The sequence below is a fragment of the Nasonia vitripennis genome (assembly GCF_009193385.2).
Source record: "Nasonia vitripennis strain AsymCx chromosome 1 unlocalized genomic scaffold, Nvit_psr_1.1 chr1_random0012, whole genome shotgun sequence".
NCBI classification, from domain to species: Eukaryota; Metazoa; Arthropoda; class Insecta; order Hymenoptera; family Pteromalidae; genus Nasonia; species Nasonia vitripennis.
The window spans coordinates 1960353-1978435 of NW_022279600.1; the positions used below are offsets into that span (position 1 = coordinate 1960353).

The following is an 18083-nucleotide window of genomic DNA, read 5'->3' on the forward strand; positions in this document are numbered from 1 at the left end:
CCTGTATCTTTGGCTAAAAATGAAGGTATCCATAAATTTGTGCTGAAATGTTAAAATTCATATTTAAAGCCTGTGGCAAAGCTTATGAATTGCTTGGAGCATTCCTAAAAAGATCACAGAGATAGCAAACATCAAAATAAAGAAAGTCACCATAGGAGAAAATTGTTCCTTAATGTCCATCATTGACTAAAAATTCAAAGCTTAGTGATACATTTTTTCAATACATGTTTGCTTATAGAAATAAATTGCGTCACTTGGATCATCGCCAAAAAGTCATAGAACTTGATTTTATTGTTACAAATATTTCTACTGAAGTCGAGAAATCGTAAATATATTATATCACTTATAAAAGTTAACTTAATTATCCACTGTCTTTGAAAAATTATGATCGTGTGTATCATTTATGTTATAATTTTTTGCAAGATAACAAATATATATATATATATATATATATATGACTTTAAGGGTATTTTTATTGAAACGGTAAGAAAATTTGTCAATAAAAGTATATCCATGTCTATAGTGAAAAATGCATCCCTGAGGAGCTATGAATTAATTAATTTGTGCTAAAAACCCGAAAATTGCCAAAATTTCCATCTTGGGCTTCCTACCCTTTTGGTAAAAAGTAATTTAAAAATCTAAAATAATTCAGGTGCATATTTGTGTGTGTGTGTGATAAAAACATATAAACTAATTCAAACCGAAGATTCAAAAGTCACTCGAAAAAAGGAAAAAAAAGTCGAACAAAATTCTACAGGGATAAAAATAAACCCGTAATTTACAGACATAAATAAAAGAATACAATTCAGGAATATTAATAAATTTTAATGATCATATTAGAGGAAAATTTTGAGATGGAAATAGGTCATGTAACGCAAAAACCAAAAAATCGAAATAGATAGACTGATTGAAGTCTTTGCAAAAGACAAATACGATGTAGGCACAGTTAAAGAATATGAAGCACGTATCGACCTAATAATTGACAAATATTGTTGTCAAAGACCTTACAAATGCACTGCAGAAGACAAAAAAGAAATAGAAGAACAAATATCAAAATTATTACGTAGAAAATTGTTAGAAGTATCCTATAGTCCATTTGCAGCACCTGTAACCTTGGCATTTAAAAAAGAAGAGAACAGAAAATCCAGATTATGTGTGAATTTTACAGATCTAAACAAAATAGTGCTACACCAAGCTCAACCATTTCCACGAATCGGAGACCTAATGTTGAAAACAAGAAATTGCAAATTTTTCTCAACACTAGATATAAACTCAGCATTTTGGTAAATTCCTCTAAGAATCGAAGATAGGAGTAAAATAGCATTTGTAACACAGGACGGACATTTCCAATGGACCTGCTTACCTTTTGGACTTATACGTCACCAACCATTTTTCAGAGAATACTAAGTAATGTACTAAGGAAGTACAAACTCACTAGCTTTACTGTTAATTACATAGATGATATTCTAATATATTCAAAATCCTTTGCTGTATAAATAGACCATCTAAAATATCAATAAAAAAAGGAGGTTTTAGATTGAAATTCACAAAATGCACGTTTGCACTAGACTCAGTAAAAAAAATACTTTGGCCACATAATACAAAACAACTCAGTGAGACCAATGAAACACAACTTAATAGCAATAAAAGAATTCCCGGTACCAACAACACAAAACAATAACAGGCAGTTTCTAGGAAAAGTTAATTTTTACTATGAGTAACATTTGATATTGCATTTTTGCACTTTTGACCTTACAAAATGGCTTTAAAGTCAGCAAAGCATAATCACATTTTAAGTCAATTATTCTCTTAATGTTTATTACAATAACAAAATGATAATTCTACGAAAAAATTGAAAGGAAAACAATCTTAGGCTGATACTTCTTATTTGACCTTGAATTGACCTTCACAAGGTCACTAAGGCAAACTTGAAATGTCATTTCCGACGTAATTTTTTCCGCTGCTCCGTATTCCGAGGTCAAAAATAGGGGTTCCCGTTAAAAAATACAATGACCTTCAAATGACCTTGAAAATCGAGTTCAAGGTCAAAGGTGTTGGTATCATTAGATGGCCCCTTTTGCTCCCTTCAACTTTTGTCAAGGTCATCTTTCGACATCAGTAAAATAAAACCAGACAAACAGCTGTTTAGCAGATTTTTTGTTATTTGACCTTGAATTGACCTTATCAAAGTCACCAAAGCAAACTTAAAATATCCCTTGCGACGTAATTTTTTCCGCTCTATCCGATTCCAAGGTCTAAAATAGAGGTTCCTATTTAAAAAAATCACAATTACCCTCTAATGACCTTGAAAATCGAGTTCAAGGTCATAGGTGTTTGTGTCATTCGATGGCCCCCTTTACCTCCTTCAACTTTTGTTAAGGCCATTTTTCGTTAAAATTAGTTTTTCCATGGTTTTTGTCGTGGTCGGATTAAAATCAAACACCCTGTATATTAGGGTGTATCGAAAATTTAAACTGTTAATAAAACAACTTTAATAGCAAAAAAAAGTTAGTATTTGATGAAAAAAGGTCGTACGTTCAAGGAGGGCGCGATAGATTAAAATCTTCCTGTCTGTATAGAGCGATCAATTTTGCAATACGTTTAAAAAAGGTCACGCCATCTTCGCGTGTTAGCCAAATTTTTAATTATTGATATTTTTAACTCAAATTTTTCACTTTTCTTCGTTTTTTTTTACAGGCTTGAATTCTTCTTTCCCACTCATTTTTTATCAATCAAGACTAAAACTAAAATTGATATTTCTCCGCTTTTTAAGAGAAACAATTTCATTTTAAGCTTAATTTTAAAAAGCAGGTTCACTTAGGAACATTTTGATTACAATTAAATCTTGAAGTAGGAACGGGGATGTCTATCCAAACAGACACCCTCTGTGTCTGGTGCCAATTCTGGGGTGAGGTTCAAACGATGGGGTGGCAATATTGAAAATGTTTAAAGGATAGGCTTATGTCATTTCTACCGTCCAGGCAGTTGGATAAAGCCTTTGATTATTGTCACAAACGCAAATGTCTGGAAACGCGAGCTTGTGATACAAGTCAGCGATAAGAGTCTGCCAAGCCGTACTACAATGCACCGCTGCGGATGCATCGTAGACGTTAGCTCCGTGATTAGAGCACAGGCCTCTGGCTCTCGGGTCCGCGATTTCGAGTCCCGTCGTCTACTGTTTTCCCTTTCGACTCCGTCTCCTTTTTGTCCGTTACATTATAAACAAGAAGAAAAAGAAGAAGAAGAAGAAAATGTACACTTGTAGCGTTTAATGTTTACTGCGCATACGCTTGCCCGTTCAAGGACTTAAGAAGTGGGAAAGTCTGCACGCCGCAAAAAATTTTTTATTAAATTGAATATTTTCAACAACATTAAGTTTGTTTGAGAAGAAAGTATAATTTTTTATCAATTCAAAAATAAATTCCTTTTCAAATGCAATACGTAATTTGAGTAGTTTCTACATGAGTGCAAAGATTTATAAACAAATTTACAACATATTAAAGAATTATCAAAACTCGACAAATACTAATAAAATTCAATTCAATACCACGACATCTCGGACCACAAATAAATTTATCAACTTTGACGAAACTAGTCAGAGCGTTTCAATATATTATAAGTTTAAAATTGTTCGTGATTAGTATCCCTTATATTTATAACATTTTTCTTTAACTTTTACTTGATATAATTTTAGTCCTGCAATTCAGGTCGTCTGCTTATTTATACCTTTTACAGCTTTGCAAACAAATCGCTCCTTACACCAAAATAATGATTAAAATTTTGCACTAACAAAAATATAAAAGTGGTGCAACCACCTATAATGTAGCAGAAGCTAAATATTATCGTCATAGAAATTTGTTTCAGAGACTAGCCAAGTATTCAAGCTAGTATGATTTTCATTTTTGTTTAATTTAAGTAAAAACTTGAAAGAAGAAAAAAATATGCTTTTAAAATAAATTATGTTATACATTGGTATGAATTCAAATATACATTCTTGAAGGTAAGTTTCATAATATAAATAAAGAAATATAATGTTTATAAATATTATTCTAGCTAAAAATTTTAAAGTGAACGAGATAATAGTATATTTTTTTTTATAGTACATTAAATATTGAAAGATATTAAAAGCATTATTTTATTTTGAAAGTATTCGTTCTTTATTTTTTATGTTGTTTCATATCGTTTCATATCGTTTGAAATATAAGTAGTACATTATTTCACACATAAAAAAGCTTTTGTCCAAGACACCATTCAGAAAAATTAGAAAAACGTCTTGTAAAATTATTTTTTGCATACGTTGTTCTTACTGTTTATTAAATTTTTAATTTATCATTTTTCGACAATAATTGCACAAATTAAAAAATTTTTTTTGTTGAAATTGTTAAGTGTATTTATGACCATTACGTTTTTTCACCGTGTCTTAATTTTTGTTATAGTTTTTCTAAATTGTTCACTTTTATTATTTTTAAAATGATGATATCAGAATTTTTGCAGTTGTAATAAAATATAATATATAATATAATATTATAATACTTAATTCATTAAATAATTTATTCTTTTGATTACAGAAATACACTTTGAAAGTCTTTTTTTGTATTGTAAACCGGCAGTTTTTTTCTTGAATGCAATGTTGATAATAAACAAAATTTGATAATATGGAGAGGAGTTCCAATATCTATAATATTATAATAGTTTTACTAAATTTATCAAAGTTAGACAATATTTGAACAAATGTAAAAATTTCTTTGTAACAAATGTATTACAAGCGTATTTAAACTTTTTGCTTATACTATTATATTATGGAGTATCAGCAAATTTTAAAACATTTATTTAATAATATCAATTTCTGAAATTTTGTACGTATATTTGATCTCAAACAAGTGATACTTTCGTAAATTTTGAGCTATTTTTGATAAAAATTAGATAAGATATAGCAAATAATTTATTTTAAACCCGTAAAATTCATCTTACTTACTAAAGTTCCTTGCACACTTGACTTTGACAAAAAAATAAAAATATACGTTGTACAATTTTAGATTATTAAAACAAGAGTAACTTTATCACAATCGAATACTTACAGTAGATTGTTTCAATATTTAATGTTACTAAAAATTAATACTTCATTTTCATTTAATGTAAACCAAAAAAATAAAGAAACATTCATTAATGTAAACCCTGGCAGAAAAATCCATAGCTTTTATTTTTTATTTTTACTGTTTTATTTTGTACTTGTATTTAGATTGTAGTAAAATTTGAATATTTATGATAAATCCTAACAAAAAGTGTACCATTTCGTAGAAACATGTAAAAAATATTGTAAAAAACTATTTCTTTCCTCAAAATTTGGAAAATTTACCATAACATGCATTGAAATACATATTGTGACAGGCGGAATAGCCCATATAACAGCTAGTCGGTACGAGTAAATGAGTTTTGCGTCGTTGGCTTAGTGGTAGTGCCTTGAGATCTCGGGGACGTCGGGTCAAATCCCCCTCGTCGATTTACTTTTTTTGCAATTTAGTTCTCGAAAACCCGTTACAATATATGAATTAAAAATAACAAAATTATATTTAAAAAATTATAAAATAAAAGAAAAAAGCAGTGAATGTTGTCACCAGGGATCTAATATATTAATTTTATGCAAGTCAGAAAAATAGCTTGAAATAATTTTTAGAATTTTGCAAATAAAACATTTAAAATATTCTGCTTATACAGGTAATAAATAAATTATAAGTACTTTATATTCAATTACTTTTCAGCTCTCTAAAATAGATGTACTATAGTAGAATCAAGTTTGATTAGTATTTACGAACGATTTTTTAACTTAGAAAATGACAAATATATTGAATTTGTCACAACAAAGTATATGTTGTCAGTTATTTGGCGAACCAAAGCGATTTGGAGATTTATTACCATCTTATGAGGACGTAATAAAGAATTACTTATATCACAGACTTGAGATTAAAAAAGGAACAAATTGCAATATAGAACCTTCTTTTCTAAAGATTTCGAAAATAGTTATAAATGATTTACTAGATTTGTATAAAAAGGTTATTTGTATAAAATTCCAACAGTCACTTATCAACGCGTATTACAAATGTTAACAACATATCATAAAAAGTATATAGCTATGAAATCAAATATGAGAACAGCTAACAGTAGCGAACACATGAAAAAGAAAGTCCTTGAGTTTAAAGATCATGCTCATAATACACATTTTGATATATCTGCTTGTAAATGTTTAACAATTGATAAGTGTTTATGTCCTTCAAATATGAAAGTACCTGTCGAAGTACAGCTATTTTTAGTTGACCAAAGAAGTGCAAGACACATGAGTGTTGATAGACGACAAATTAATCAAAATTCTCTAAACATAGAAGTGAGGAAAAGAAGCAGACCCCGATCTCCTATTAATACGATCTTATCTGACGAAAGTTATATTCAAGAAAGTGATAATGTGGATAGCTTTGATGATTCAGTCCGTAGTGTTTGTACGCAAACACCGCCGTTTCTGAAACTATCTAGAACAATTCAAAATAGAATAAATCTTTCGAACACTGTATTAACAAGACAAAGATATAATGTTTCAGCAAGAGCTACGGCAGCGATAGCTACATCAGTACTTATGGATTACAAAATAGTTGAAAAAAATGATATATCACAAGCAATTGATAAATCTACGATAATGCGAGAAACAAAAAGAGTTGAAAAGACTGTTTTAACACAATATAAAGTGGCAGATGCAATCTCGGTTATAGGCGTTTACTTCGATGGTCGACGAGATAAAATGCTTGATCAAGAAAAAAAAGGCAACAAATTTTATCGAAAAGTTGTGACGGAAGATCACTATTCATTAGTACTGGAACCTGATTCCCACTTCCTTGGTGACATCACTCTTTCTTCTGGAAACGCTATTACTATTTGCAATACTTTATATGATTATTTGTTCAAACATTCTCCTTGTATACTTGCTGACTTTACTGTTATTAGGTGCAATGGTACACTGGTGAGTTAACACTGGTGTTAATGGTGGTGCAATACGTTGTCTCGAAGAAAAGCTAAACCGTCCATCGCAGTGGGTCATCTGATTACTTCATTTTAATGAGTTACCATTTAGACATCTTTTTGAAAAAATCGATGGTTTGGCAACAGGTCCACAAATGTTTACTGGTATAATAGGTAAGAAGCTAAAAGAATGTGAAAATCTACCAATCGACTCATTTCAAAAAATTTGTGTAAATATTAATTTGCCAATAAGTGATTACAAAATACTAAGTAAAGACCAACAGTATCTCTATCTTTGCTACAACGCTATAAAGTCAGGAGTCTGTTCACAGGATCTTGCAAATCGAAATCCTGGGCCCCTTAATTTATCTCGGTGGTTAACTACTACAAATCGAGTGTTAAGACTGTACATGGCAACTGAGTCACGAACTTCTAAATTAATTTACATAGTTACCTACGCAATGAAAGTCTACATACCATTTTGGTTTCAGGTTAAAAATCAATCATCTATTAAAGATGGAGCCAAAAATTTCTATACTTTTATACAAAATACAAGATATTTGCCACAAAAATACCTTAATATAATTGAACCAGTAATTGAGCGAAATGCTTATTTCGCTCACCCGGAAAATATACTTCTTAGTATGTTATTTGATGATGATTATATCGTTCGTGTAAGATCAGTTCAGATAATCCTTGATGCAAGAAAACGACAAACAAATAATACTGTACGCCGTTTTCGACCTCCTTGTATTCAATTTAGTGCATCAAGTTACGTCGATATGATAGACTGGAACAGCGAAATTATTACTTCTTCGCCAGCATTATCACACATATCATCAAGTAATTTGAAGGAATCAAACAATTTATCAAAATTGGACTTCTCAAGACTTCCAAGCCACACTCAAGCCGTTGAACGAATGGTAAAAGTTGTAACAGAAGCATCTTCAAAAGTTTGCGGAGAGGAAAATAGAAATGGTTTCATTTTATTAACATTGCATTCAAGAAAAAAACTGCCGGTTTACAATACAAAAAAAAGACTTTCAAAGTGTATTTCTGTAATCAAAAGAATAAATTATTTAATGAATTAATAAAAACACTTACTTAAAAAAACTACACATTTTTACAGATGAAGAGCATTTTCTTATTTAGATTCCCTTTAAAATAGTTTCTGACAAAGATTAGAAAATAAGTAGCTAGTTTTAAAATCAAATGAAAATAAGTTAGGTACGCATATTTGGAAACTTTAAATGAATAAGGTTAGTAAAAATTTTGTTTGTACAATTTAAGTTGTATCTCAATCAGAAGAAGATACAGTGCACCAAAGCAGTAGACGAATACATTTATCGAGTGGAGATCCGAAAGCATTAATTGTGTTTTATTTAAATTTAAATCATGGACATTTAGAAAGTGACAGGGTCGGTCGCACACGACTGCTGAACACATAATCCGAGTCAGAAAAAGACATCACCCCCTTGTTACATGCTGTGTTTATTTCAACTAGCGAATGAATAACCTTTTCTGCACACGGTAAACAAATTAGAAATTTAAGACTTTACAGTCTTAATTTTCAAGATTTTCAAAATTTTGAACATTGTTTATTATTTTTTAACAAATTTTAACTTTTTTTAAAAACAATTATTAACAATTTTTAACATAATTTGCAAAATATGAAAACGGGAAGTTTGAATACTCGAAATTCATGTAGATAAACTTCTATGCACAATCAGTGTTTTATCTACCACCATTCTTCGTACAGAATGTGAACCTTTTACGTTGGTTTTATAGAAAATAACCAGACAGAAATGAGATCTTGATTTTAGAAAACAGCAAAAAACGCAATTTTCGCCAAAATAACCAATTTTCAGCTCTTGCGACTTTTTTATTTATGATCGATTTTAACCAATTTTTCGTGGACTGGTATATATTTTTTTAATCAAACTCTTCTACTCTTGTTGTTAAAAATTGTTGACAATTAAAATTTTTGTACTAGTGTCGAAAATAAGCAAAAATTGAATAAAACGCAACGTTAATTTGGGGTTATGATGCAGCTTAGCAACGATAAATGTCACACGGTAATCGAAAGCCTGGAAAAAAACGAAAAAAAGTGTAAAATTTGAGTTAAAAATATCAACAATTAAAAATTTGGCTAACACGCGAAGATAGCGTGACCTTTTGTAAACGTATTTTTTGCGTACAGTAAATTTGCAAAATTGATCGCTCTATACAGACAGGAAAATTTTAATCTATCGCGCCCTCCTTGAGTGTGCAACCTTTTTTCATCAAATACTAACTTTTTTGCTATTAAAGTTGTTTTCTTAACAGTTTAAATTTTCGATACACCCTTATATATATATATATATTGTAACGAGCGAACGCGAATTCGTATTTCGCGCGCTCGTCGCGTCGCGCGACCATTTCATGCGTGAGGGCGACGTTGCCAGTTCGGCGGTACTCGGGAAGCGCGCGCGACATCAGCGCGCTAGACAGATAGGAAAAAGCGCGACTATAGTAAGGACGTGTGGGAGACTTTCACCGGTAGGTCACCCGCGTTTACCCGTGCGACTGAGACGAGAGAGAACAGTGACGGCCCGAGACCACCTGCTGGAAGAGCGCACCCGAGCCACCTTCACTTAGAGCATCCGGGGTACCCCAGCACGTCATTGCTTCAGCCGAGAGGGACGCCTCCCGGCCATCAAAGGACTTTTCCCCGTCGGCGGCCGACGGACACGCGGCGACCGAGAACCACACGGGCGCGTCGAAACTGTAAGTTCGTCACGTTAGCTATTGCGCGATTTATAAACAACCGAATCGCCTGCAGGCGCCGAGGCCGAGGCTCGCTGCCACCGAGTCGTCGGCCCGTCTCCAGTCCGAGCCGCGAGTGCGAACTCGTCCTCTCGCGACGCGCGATATATTGTACCAACATCTTGAAGAATATAGCCATCTTTCAATTGTACACGAATGCATGAGTATTTATTCCGTATTCCCGTTGCGTCCTTCAGACGAACCCGTAGAGTAAAGCTGGTTACATCGCGGCGCGGCTACAGAGCGCGCGCCTGGCCGGAGACTCTATACGCGAAGAAAGCGCGGCGAGCTTCGTACGCCGCGCAGTTGTACACCGAGGCAACCCGGCTGCATAGTACGGAGTCGGCATTGCACCGACGGCTAACGTCCGTCGCCGACTTCAGCATCATCGAGGGATAGCCATGCGGAGATAAAAAGGAGTGAGTAATCCCCCTCGTTGACGCGACAGCATCTTCGCGGCTGTCGCGCTAAAGCCCAGTTGCCCCGTGACAATACATACACACACACACACACACACACACACTAAGAACATAAACATGTGTGCACATTCGGTAAATCTCTAAAATGTAAAAAATAATAATTTTGAAAAAGTTTTTGACAATATAAAGCTTTAGTAAAAGGGACAAAAACGTCCATTTGCGCTCCTCTTAATTTTTTTTTCTTTTTCTTTTTTCCCCCCTAGGGGCGAAAATGACCATTTTCGCTCCTCTTGATTTCCGATTCTCCGATTATTGTAGGCTCGTTCTACCTATATAGGGAGCGAAAATAGATTAATTTATACATGTATTGTGATAAGGGACTCTCGCTTTACTTTTTGTGTGACGTTCGGAAAACCCCATTTTCGGTTCACTTTATAGGCGCCGAAAATGGTCTTTTTTATGCAGATGTTATGAAAAAGTTTTTGAAGTTCTTTTTGAATAATTATTTCAAAATCGCAAACGCGAACAATCTAGCATTATAACTATTATAATATAAATAATAATAATAATAATAATAATAATAATAGTAATGTTTTAAAAGTTAATTCAATTATAGCAAATATGAATCCAAAACATAATATTTTAAAGTAATAAAAGGTTACATGATTTTTATCTAAAAATCATCTACTAATCAAATGCGAAAAAATTGGGTTTTTGAAATAAGAGATCACATGCTTTTTACCTGAAAATTATCTGCTAATCAAATACGAAAAAGGAACGCTTTTTCCTTGAAAATTACCTGGAAATCATCTGATTTTCACTAAAGCTTTTTCAGTAGAGAATTGATCCGCTTGCTCCTGTTGTTGAGGATTATCTTTACATCCTAGAAAGTATAGACCTCCGTGAACATTGCAAGTTTAGCACTATAACGGAATCGGATGTGTTGGCTGCGCACTTCGACACTCAGGCCAGGGAGAGTGATGGCATCCCACAAGTCGTTATTTTAAAAAAGCACTGCCGGTTCTCGCTCATTTACTAAGTTGAATCTTTAGCCTGTCCTTGAGTGAGTCCTGCTTCCCTTCCGCCTGGAAATTGTCGCTTGTGCGCGTACTCAACAAAGTCAGTTCACCAACAGCCCTGACTGACTATCGTCCGATTTCACTTCTCTGCTTTCTCTCCAAGGCCCTAGAGTGGCTGGTGCACAGGCAAGTCTTGGAGTATCTTGAATCAAGGCTCTTGCTCGACAACCTGCAAACAGGCTTTCGCACTGGCCATAGCACTCAGTCCGGCCTAATTAAGCTAATTGATGATGCCAGGGTCGGGATAAACAGAAAGAAAATTACACTTCTTCTTCTTGATTTTAGCAAGGCGTTTGACACTGTATGTCACGTCAGGCTCCTGAGAAAGCTATCCACTTTCGGCTTCTCAAAGCAGGTCATCCGTTGGTTTGCCTCCTATCACACTGGGAGAGAGTAGGCCATCGTTGGTGACAATAGCGAACGTTCCTCACCTCGGCATCTTAACATCAGTGTCCCGCAGGGTTCTGTTTTGGGTCCCTTACTGTTTGCAATGTACATCAACGACATCGGTATCTGCCTCGATTCCGATGTCTCCCATCTTATCTATGCGGATGATGCTTGCCTTTTTTACTCTAGTTATCGTGTCATGTAGAAAAACGACTTTTTTCAGTTTTTGATATTTTCCTCTGGATCTGCTCCATGAAATGTATTAAACTCAGTTCGTGAAATGCGTCTAAAATCTCCATGAAAAAAACGCATATACGGGACTGACAATCTAATTTATTACAAATTATTAAAAAAATGTAGTCCAGGTGGATTAAATCTATTATACATATGGAAGGCTCAGCAGTCACATGGGTATTAAAACATAACATATTTGGCTAGCAGAACGACACCTAATTGGACGAACAAACCACAAAGAACGAACATTCATTTAAACATGCAAGCTTGCAAATAATAAAATTGTCGGATGGATCCTACACATTCAACAATATAACATCGAATAGCATATAAAAGTAGACACGCTATCAAGAATGCAACCATGATGAAAATAACCAGGGACAACTTAATCTGAAAACTCAACCAAGATACCATCAAATAAGGGACAAATGGACAAATCTAACTAAGAGAAAACATACAGAATTGTCAAGGACATATCTAGATCATGCAAATTATGTCAAGAAACTAAGACACACGAAACAGAGGAAAGACATTCCTTAAAACATCATCAGAGAAATAGTAGCACTCGACCTATATGGACCATTACCCATCTCAGCACTAAGGAAAAAATATGTAATAGTATTAATGGATCTATTTTCTGAATTTGTATAACTTATAGCAAGAAAAACTATAACAGCATCAACAATGCAAAAATATAGAATGAAAATTCATAAAAATATACGGGGCATCAAGAAAATTCCTAACAGACTAAGGCAGACAATTCGTAAGCAACCATTGGATAAAACTAAGCCCTAAATACCAAATGGGACCCCACAACAACAACGCTATACAACCCACAATCTAACCCTGTCGAAAGAATAAAATAAGAATCATACACTCCAACAACAAAAAAAGACTTATAATATATGAAATTAGAGACCAAGTACTAAAGAAAGCACACAAACAGATTTGCTTGCTTTGAAAGGGTTTTATTATTATAAAAAAATCTTTATTTAAAACAAAATTATTACCTTTATCAGAACTTTATTGTATATTTAACTAGGAATGAAAGCGCGCTTCGCGCGCTCTTGATTCTATCTGTCTAATAACACTGGTAGAAAATCTACCATATAAGTGTTGGGCAGCACACTAACGTCTGCTAATATTTTATAAGCATGTAACATGTTACTAAATCCCTCAAAACTATTTTTAAATAAATATATTAATAATGTTCAATGTCGTCATGATTAGTTTGAATAGTGAATTTGAAGAAAAGTTCAGTATAAGAGTCAGTGGGATTGTCTATCATTATAATGCCATTTATTTGCATTATAAAAAAGCTATATAACTGAAATTTTACACAGATACTTACTATGCTACCTAGAAAACATGTAACCTACATGATTATGATTTAACTGTTTTCATTCATATTTTCAAATCGAGGTCCATATGAATTTTTAATTTAGCGTATCAAATTTTGCTTGTAGACAGTTACACAGAAACTACCATCTCTAGCACATTGTATTTCTGGTTTTCAGTGTATTTTTACATGAAGAAAGTGATAAGTATTTTAGCTTTTTTGTCAAGGCATTAATTAGAATTTTTACTTTTAACAGTTGTGAGAGATTTTGAGACTGATACCTGTTTCTCCATTTTTGCATTTTTTCTCATTCGATTTTAACAGTTGTGAGAGATTTTGAGACTGATACCTGTTTCTCCATTTTTGCATTTTTTCTCATTCGAAAACTAACAGGTCTACTATCAGGTCAGAATAAATGCTAAAATAGAAAAACAGGTATCGGTCTCAAAACCTCTCACAACTATTAAAAGTCAAAATTCTAATTACCTAATACCTTGAGAAAAAAGCCAAAACATTTATCACTTTCTCCATGTAAAAATATGCTAGAAACCAGAAATACAATGTGCTAGAGATAGTATTTTCTGCGTAACTATAAGTAAAATTTGACCTGCTCAATTAAAAAATTCGCATGAGCCTGGATGTGAAAATATGAACGAAAACAGTTAAATCAGAATCATCTAGGTTACATATTTCTAGGTAACATAGGAAGTGGCAGTGTCATATTTTAGTTGTCTAGTAGCCTTTTTACAATTCAAAGAGCATTGTATAATGATAGACTTAAACTTACTGACTCGGATACTGAACTTTTCTTTAAATTCACCTCTCAAACCTCACCGAGGGCGACTTTGGGCACAGAGACACAGTATATCTACAAACTCTTTATTCTTTTAATTGAACTTCTCACTGACATTAAAAAAAATAAATAAATAATATTCACACACTTTATTACTACTTCAATATCTTGCTAGTTATATTACATATATTTTATCCGTTATCAAGGTTTCCACATTTCATTTTAAACACCTCAAACATTTCTACCAGGGTTATGAGTTATGACTGTTTTGAGGGTTATGGAGTTTAAAGCGCGGTTCTGATCACGTTGCCTAGGCAACCAACCAGCAACCAATCAGAATCACGTATTAAATGCTTCACAACAAAGGCCATCATTTTTTTAAGAGAGGATTCTTAATTTAATAATTTGAATTTGATAATTAACGAATAAATTTTAATCGTCAATTGAATATTTTTTCATTGAGAATTAAAATTTAATTCTCAATTGACTTTTGTTGAATAAGGAATTTAATTTCCAAGCAATGTATTATGTATGAAGGGCGTGAAGTGGACTTTATTACATCAAGAGCAGAGTTAGAGTACGAGTCGAGGTGAGGGCATTTACGAGCTGCAGACAAGTATTGCAATTACAGGAAACCAAAAAGTTCACTTAGCCCTTAGTGCACACCATAATTTATGAAACGCACGGACGTATTTTTAACTTAAATTTATTCAAATGCGGGGAAAAAGTCTTTTTTTGACTGCATTTCCACTTTTTATTACATCTTTGTCTATTGAACCTTGATCGTTTGATTGTCAATGGACTAATTTCCATTTCTGTAACACTGTTTCATATAATTCTGCTGTTAAAATTATCATCGTAAAAATCTTTAATTTTTTAAGTAGTTTCTGTAGACTTTGCAACAAAACGAGTTAAAAGTACAAAAGATTTTATTTAATTTTTGTCTTTTAAGCCATTCTGGTATGTCTTTACAAGGGACGAAAGTAGGCTTTTTTAATCGAGAATGATTGGATTGAGCATGAATGCATGTCGTGCCGTCTTGTATATCCTGCTATATATAATTAGTGCATCAAAGGTTCTTTTACATCTGACATAACATACAAAACGAGAATACTACACTTTGTATTGTTCATTTTGATGTTTACAAAAAAAGATATAGATGTGATATATAGCGGGACGATAGTATTTTGCAGTAGGGTGAAAATCACAACTAATATGTCGCGAGTCAAGAGGGTGGCAAGACGTTGAATAAGACGCCTAACGAAGTAGACCTCGTGTTTGATAAATATAAATTAGTTCGTGACTACAAAAATAAAATTATTAAATATGGCCTTTCAAACTACTTTTTAAGAAAATTCTTTATTTAAATAATTGCTATGAATTAATAGCAATTATTTTTTTAACAATTATTAATATAGGTCTTATTACTAGTTTGCAAAAAAAGTGATGATAATTTGTCGTTTGCACGTTAAATTAACCCATTAAAAACCAGGCAAAATCTGGCAGAGATATCGAGAAACGAACTGCACCATCCTTTGCATAACCAAAAAAAAAGTACCCGTGTTTTTTCTTTTGTCGATTACAATTGTTTATAAAAAATTATTTTAACAAATTATCAAAAATTTCGAAACTTTGCAAAACTGAATGCGGATATCGATACTACGGGCAGAAACATGAAAAAAACCTTTTTAACGTTTTTTTGTCAGAGTTCAATTAGTTAGTGTAAAATACCTATAAACAATCGCACTCTGGGAATGGGGCATTGACCATGCCAAATACCATGCAAAACCTGGCAAAGATATCGAGAAACGAACTGCGCCATCCTTTGCATAACCAAAAATAAAAGTACCCGTGTTTTTTTTTGTTGGTTAGAATTGTTTGTAACAAATTATTTAAACAAATAACCCAAAATGTCGTAATTTTTCAAAACTGAATGCGGATATCGATTCTACGGGCCAAAACACGAAAAAAACCTATGTAACGTTTTCTTTTCAGAGTTCAATTTGTTAGTGTAAAATAAGGATAAACAATCGTGCGCAAAGTAGTAAAAGTTTCAATTAATTTCCGAGTTATCAACCCAATTATGGCTCATTGCCGTGATCTTCTTTGTGTTTCTTGCAAAGAGGTTTCCAACATTTCGTACAGAAGTATTCAGTTCTTGTCAAAAACGTACTTATTCCGCATTTTTTCATACTTCCTTGTTTTATGATGTGTTCTGAAAGATGATTTACCCGCGGAAAGTTTATTCTCGTTTTACACTAACAAATTAAATTCTGACAAAAGGACGTAAAATAGATTTTTGTCGCGTTTTTGCCCGTAGAATCGATATCCGCTATTTTTAGTAATTTGTATAAATAATTTTTTATAAATAATTGTAATCGACAAAAGAAAAATTACAAGTACTTATTTGTGTAATGCAAAGGATGGCGCAGTTCGTTTCTCGATATCCCTGCCAGGTTTTGCATGGTATTTAGCATGGTCAATGCCCCCTTCCCAGAGTGCGATTGTTTATAGGTATTTTACACTAATAAATTGAACTCTGACAAAAAAACGTTAAATAGGTTTTTTTCATGTTTCTGCCAGTAGAATCGATATCCGCATTCAGTTTTGCAAAATTCCGAAATTTTTGATAATTTGTTTAAATAATTTTTTATAAACGATTGTAATCGTCAAAAGAAAAAACACGGGTACTTTTTTTTTGGTTATGCAAAGGATGGCGCAGTTCGTTTCTCAATATCTCTGCCAGATTTTGCCTAGTTTTTAATGGGTTAATCCTTAATAACAGTTGAAATAGAAATTCACAATATAGAAACATAGCATGTAATTTTCAACGCACAATCATTTTATTTTATTTGTTGTAGGTAATGGAATCAACAGCAGTAATAAAAAAGATCAAGTTTCAAGTAAAGCGGATATTGATGGGCTTGTTGGAATATCTGATCCATTTACAGAAATTACCGTAAAAGAAATCACAGCCCTTGGTTTTCCAAGAAATCAAGTTATTTTTGAGCTTCGCAGATTTAATGGAGACAAAGTTCAAGCAATCGCAGCTTTGTTCGCGGAATCCCTTAAATTTTGATAGTTTTTAGTATACAAACACTTTTGATTTAATCTTTGTTTTTTTACTATTTGTGTATGATTCTAATAATTTCTAATTTTATGTGATAGTATTTAAAATACAAACAATTATATTTTTTGTTTTTTAACGAAGTTTAATGTCTTAGTATCGAATTCATCTGATTGGAGAATGTCGGAAAAGATATCGAATCACCCAAACATTGGTTTTCAACTTAAGAGACGAAGTACGATAAGCTAATTTATAAGGAATCCAAAGAAAACTAACTGGAAGGGCTGTAGAGCGCAACTAAATACAAAGATCAGTAGTTTCCCTGCTTCATACAAAATTTCAGAGTATATCGATCACTGGTGCAAGATTCTAAGGGGCATAGTTATCTATACTTTCGATAACAATTTTGAACTTAGGTTAATTTGGTTATTTTAGTGACTACAAAGGTTGGTATTCCTAACTAAACCAAGCAAAGCGCAACATAGTCGCAAAGGATTTAAGACCAATCAGTATAAATCTGTATTTACTCAAAATGAGTAAAAATTTTTGAGCATCATCAAAATACAACTTTTTAATATTTTTCACTATATTTAAGAAGTACGAACTTTGTCCACGAAAAAATTATAATTCTGACTATATTTGAAGAGTCGCAATTTAATTTGGACACTATTGTTTTTAACCAGATAAGATGAGTTGAACAAGTAATGCCACTCAAAGGGAAAGGGGATGCGACAAATAACGGAAAAAAATTCTTCTTACGTACAGTAGCAATAATAATATGATCTAAATCATTATTATATTAAGCATAAACACTTTTTCTCCGGTACTCCGGTCCATCAGGGTCGCACTATCTATATTTATTTATTTTATTAGTATTGGAGTGACCTCTTTGTAATTCGCATCTCACTTGAACCTCTTTTACAGTGCGTTTACTAATGTAATTATACATTATATT

At 32.7% G+C, this 18083-nt stretch overlaps 1 protein-coding gene across 6 annotated transcripts in view; it reads left to right on the plus strand.

Annotated features, from left to right (window-relative positions):
* LOC100117164 (protein DDI1 homolog 2) overlaps positions 1 to 17465 on the plus strand; it is a 361675-nt gene extending 344210 nt beyond the window's left edge. For 4 of the 6 annotated variants that reach the window (XM_032601403.1, XM_032601404.1, XM_032601405.1 and 1 more), the window contains one exon: positions 16923 to 17271. In XM_032601403.1, coding sequence (XP_032457294.1) covers positions 16923 to 17140 — 218 coding nt within the window. In that variant the 3' untranslated portion in view covers positions 17141 to 17271. Of the gene's footprint in view, positions 1 to 16922 lie in introns of all 6 variants that reach the window. The other 2 variants (XM_031921524.2, XM_031921523.2) reach the window with 1 other exon arrangement.
* Positions 17466 to 18083: the final 618 nt, after the last annotated feature.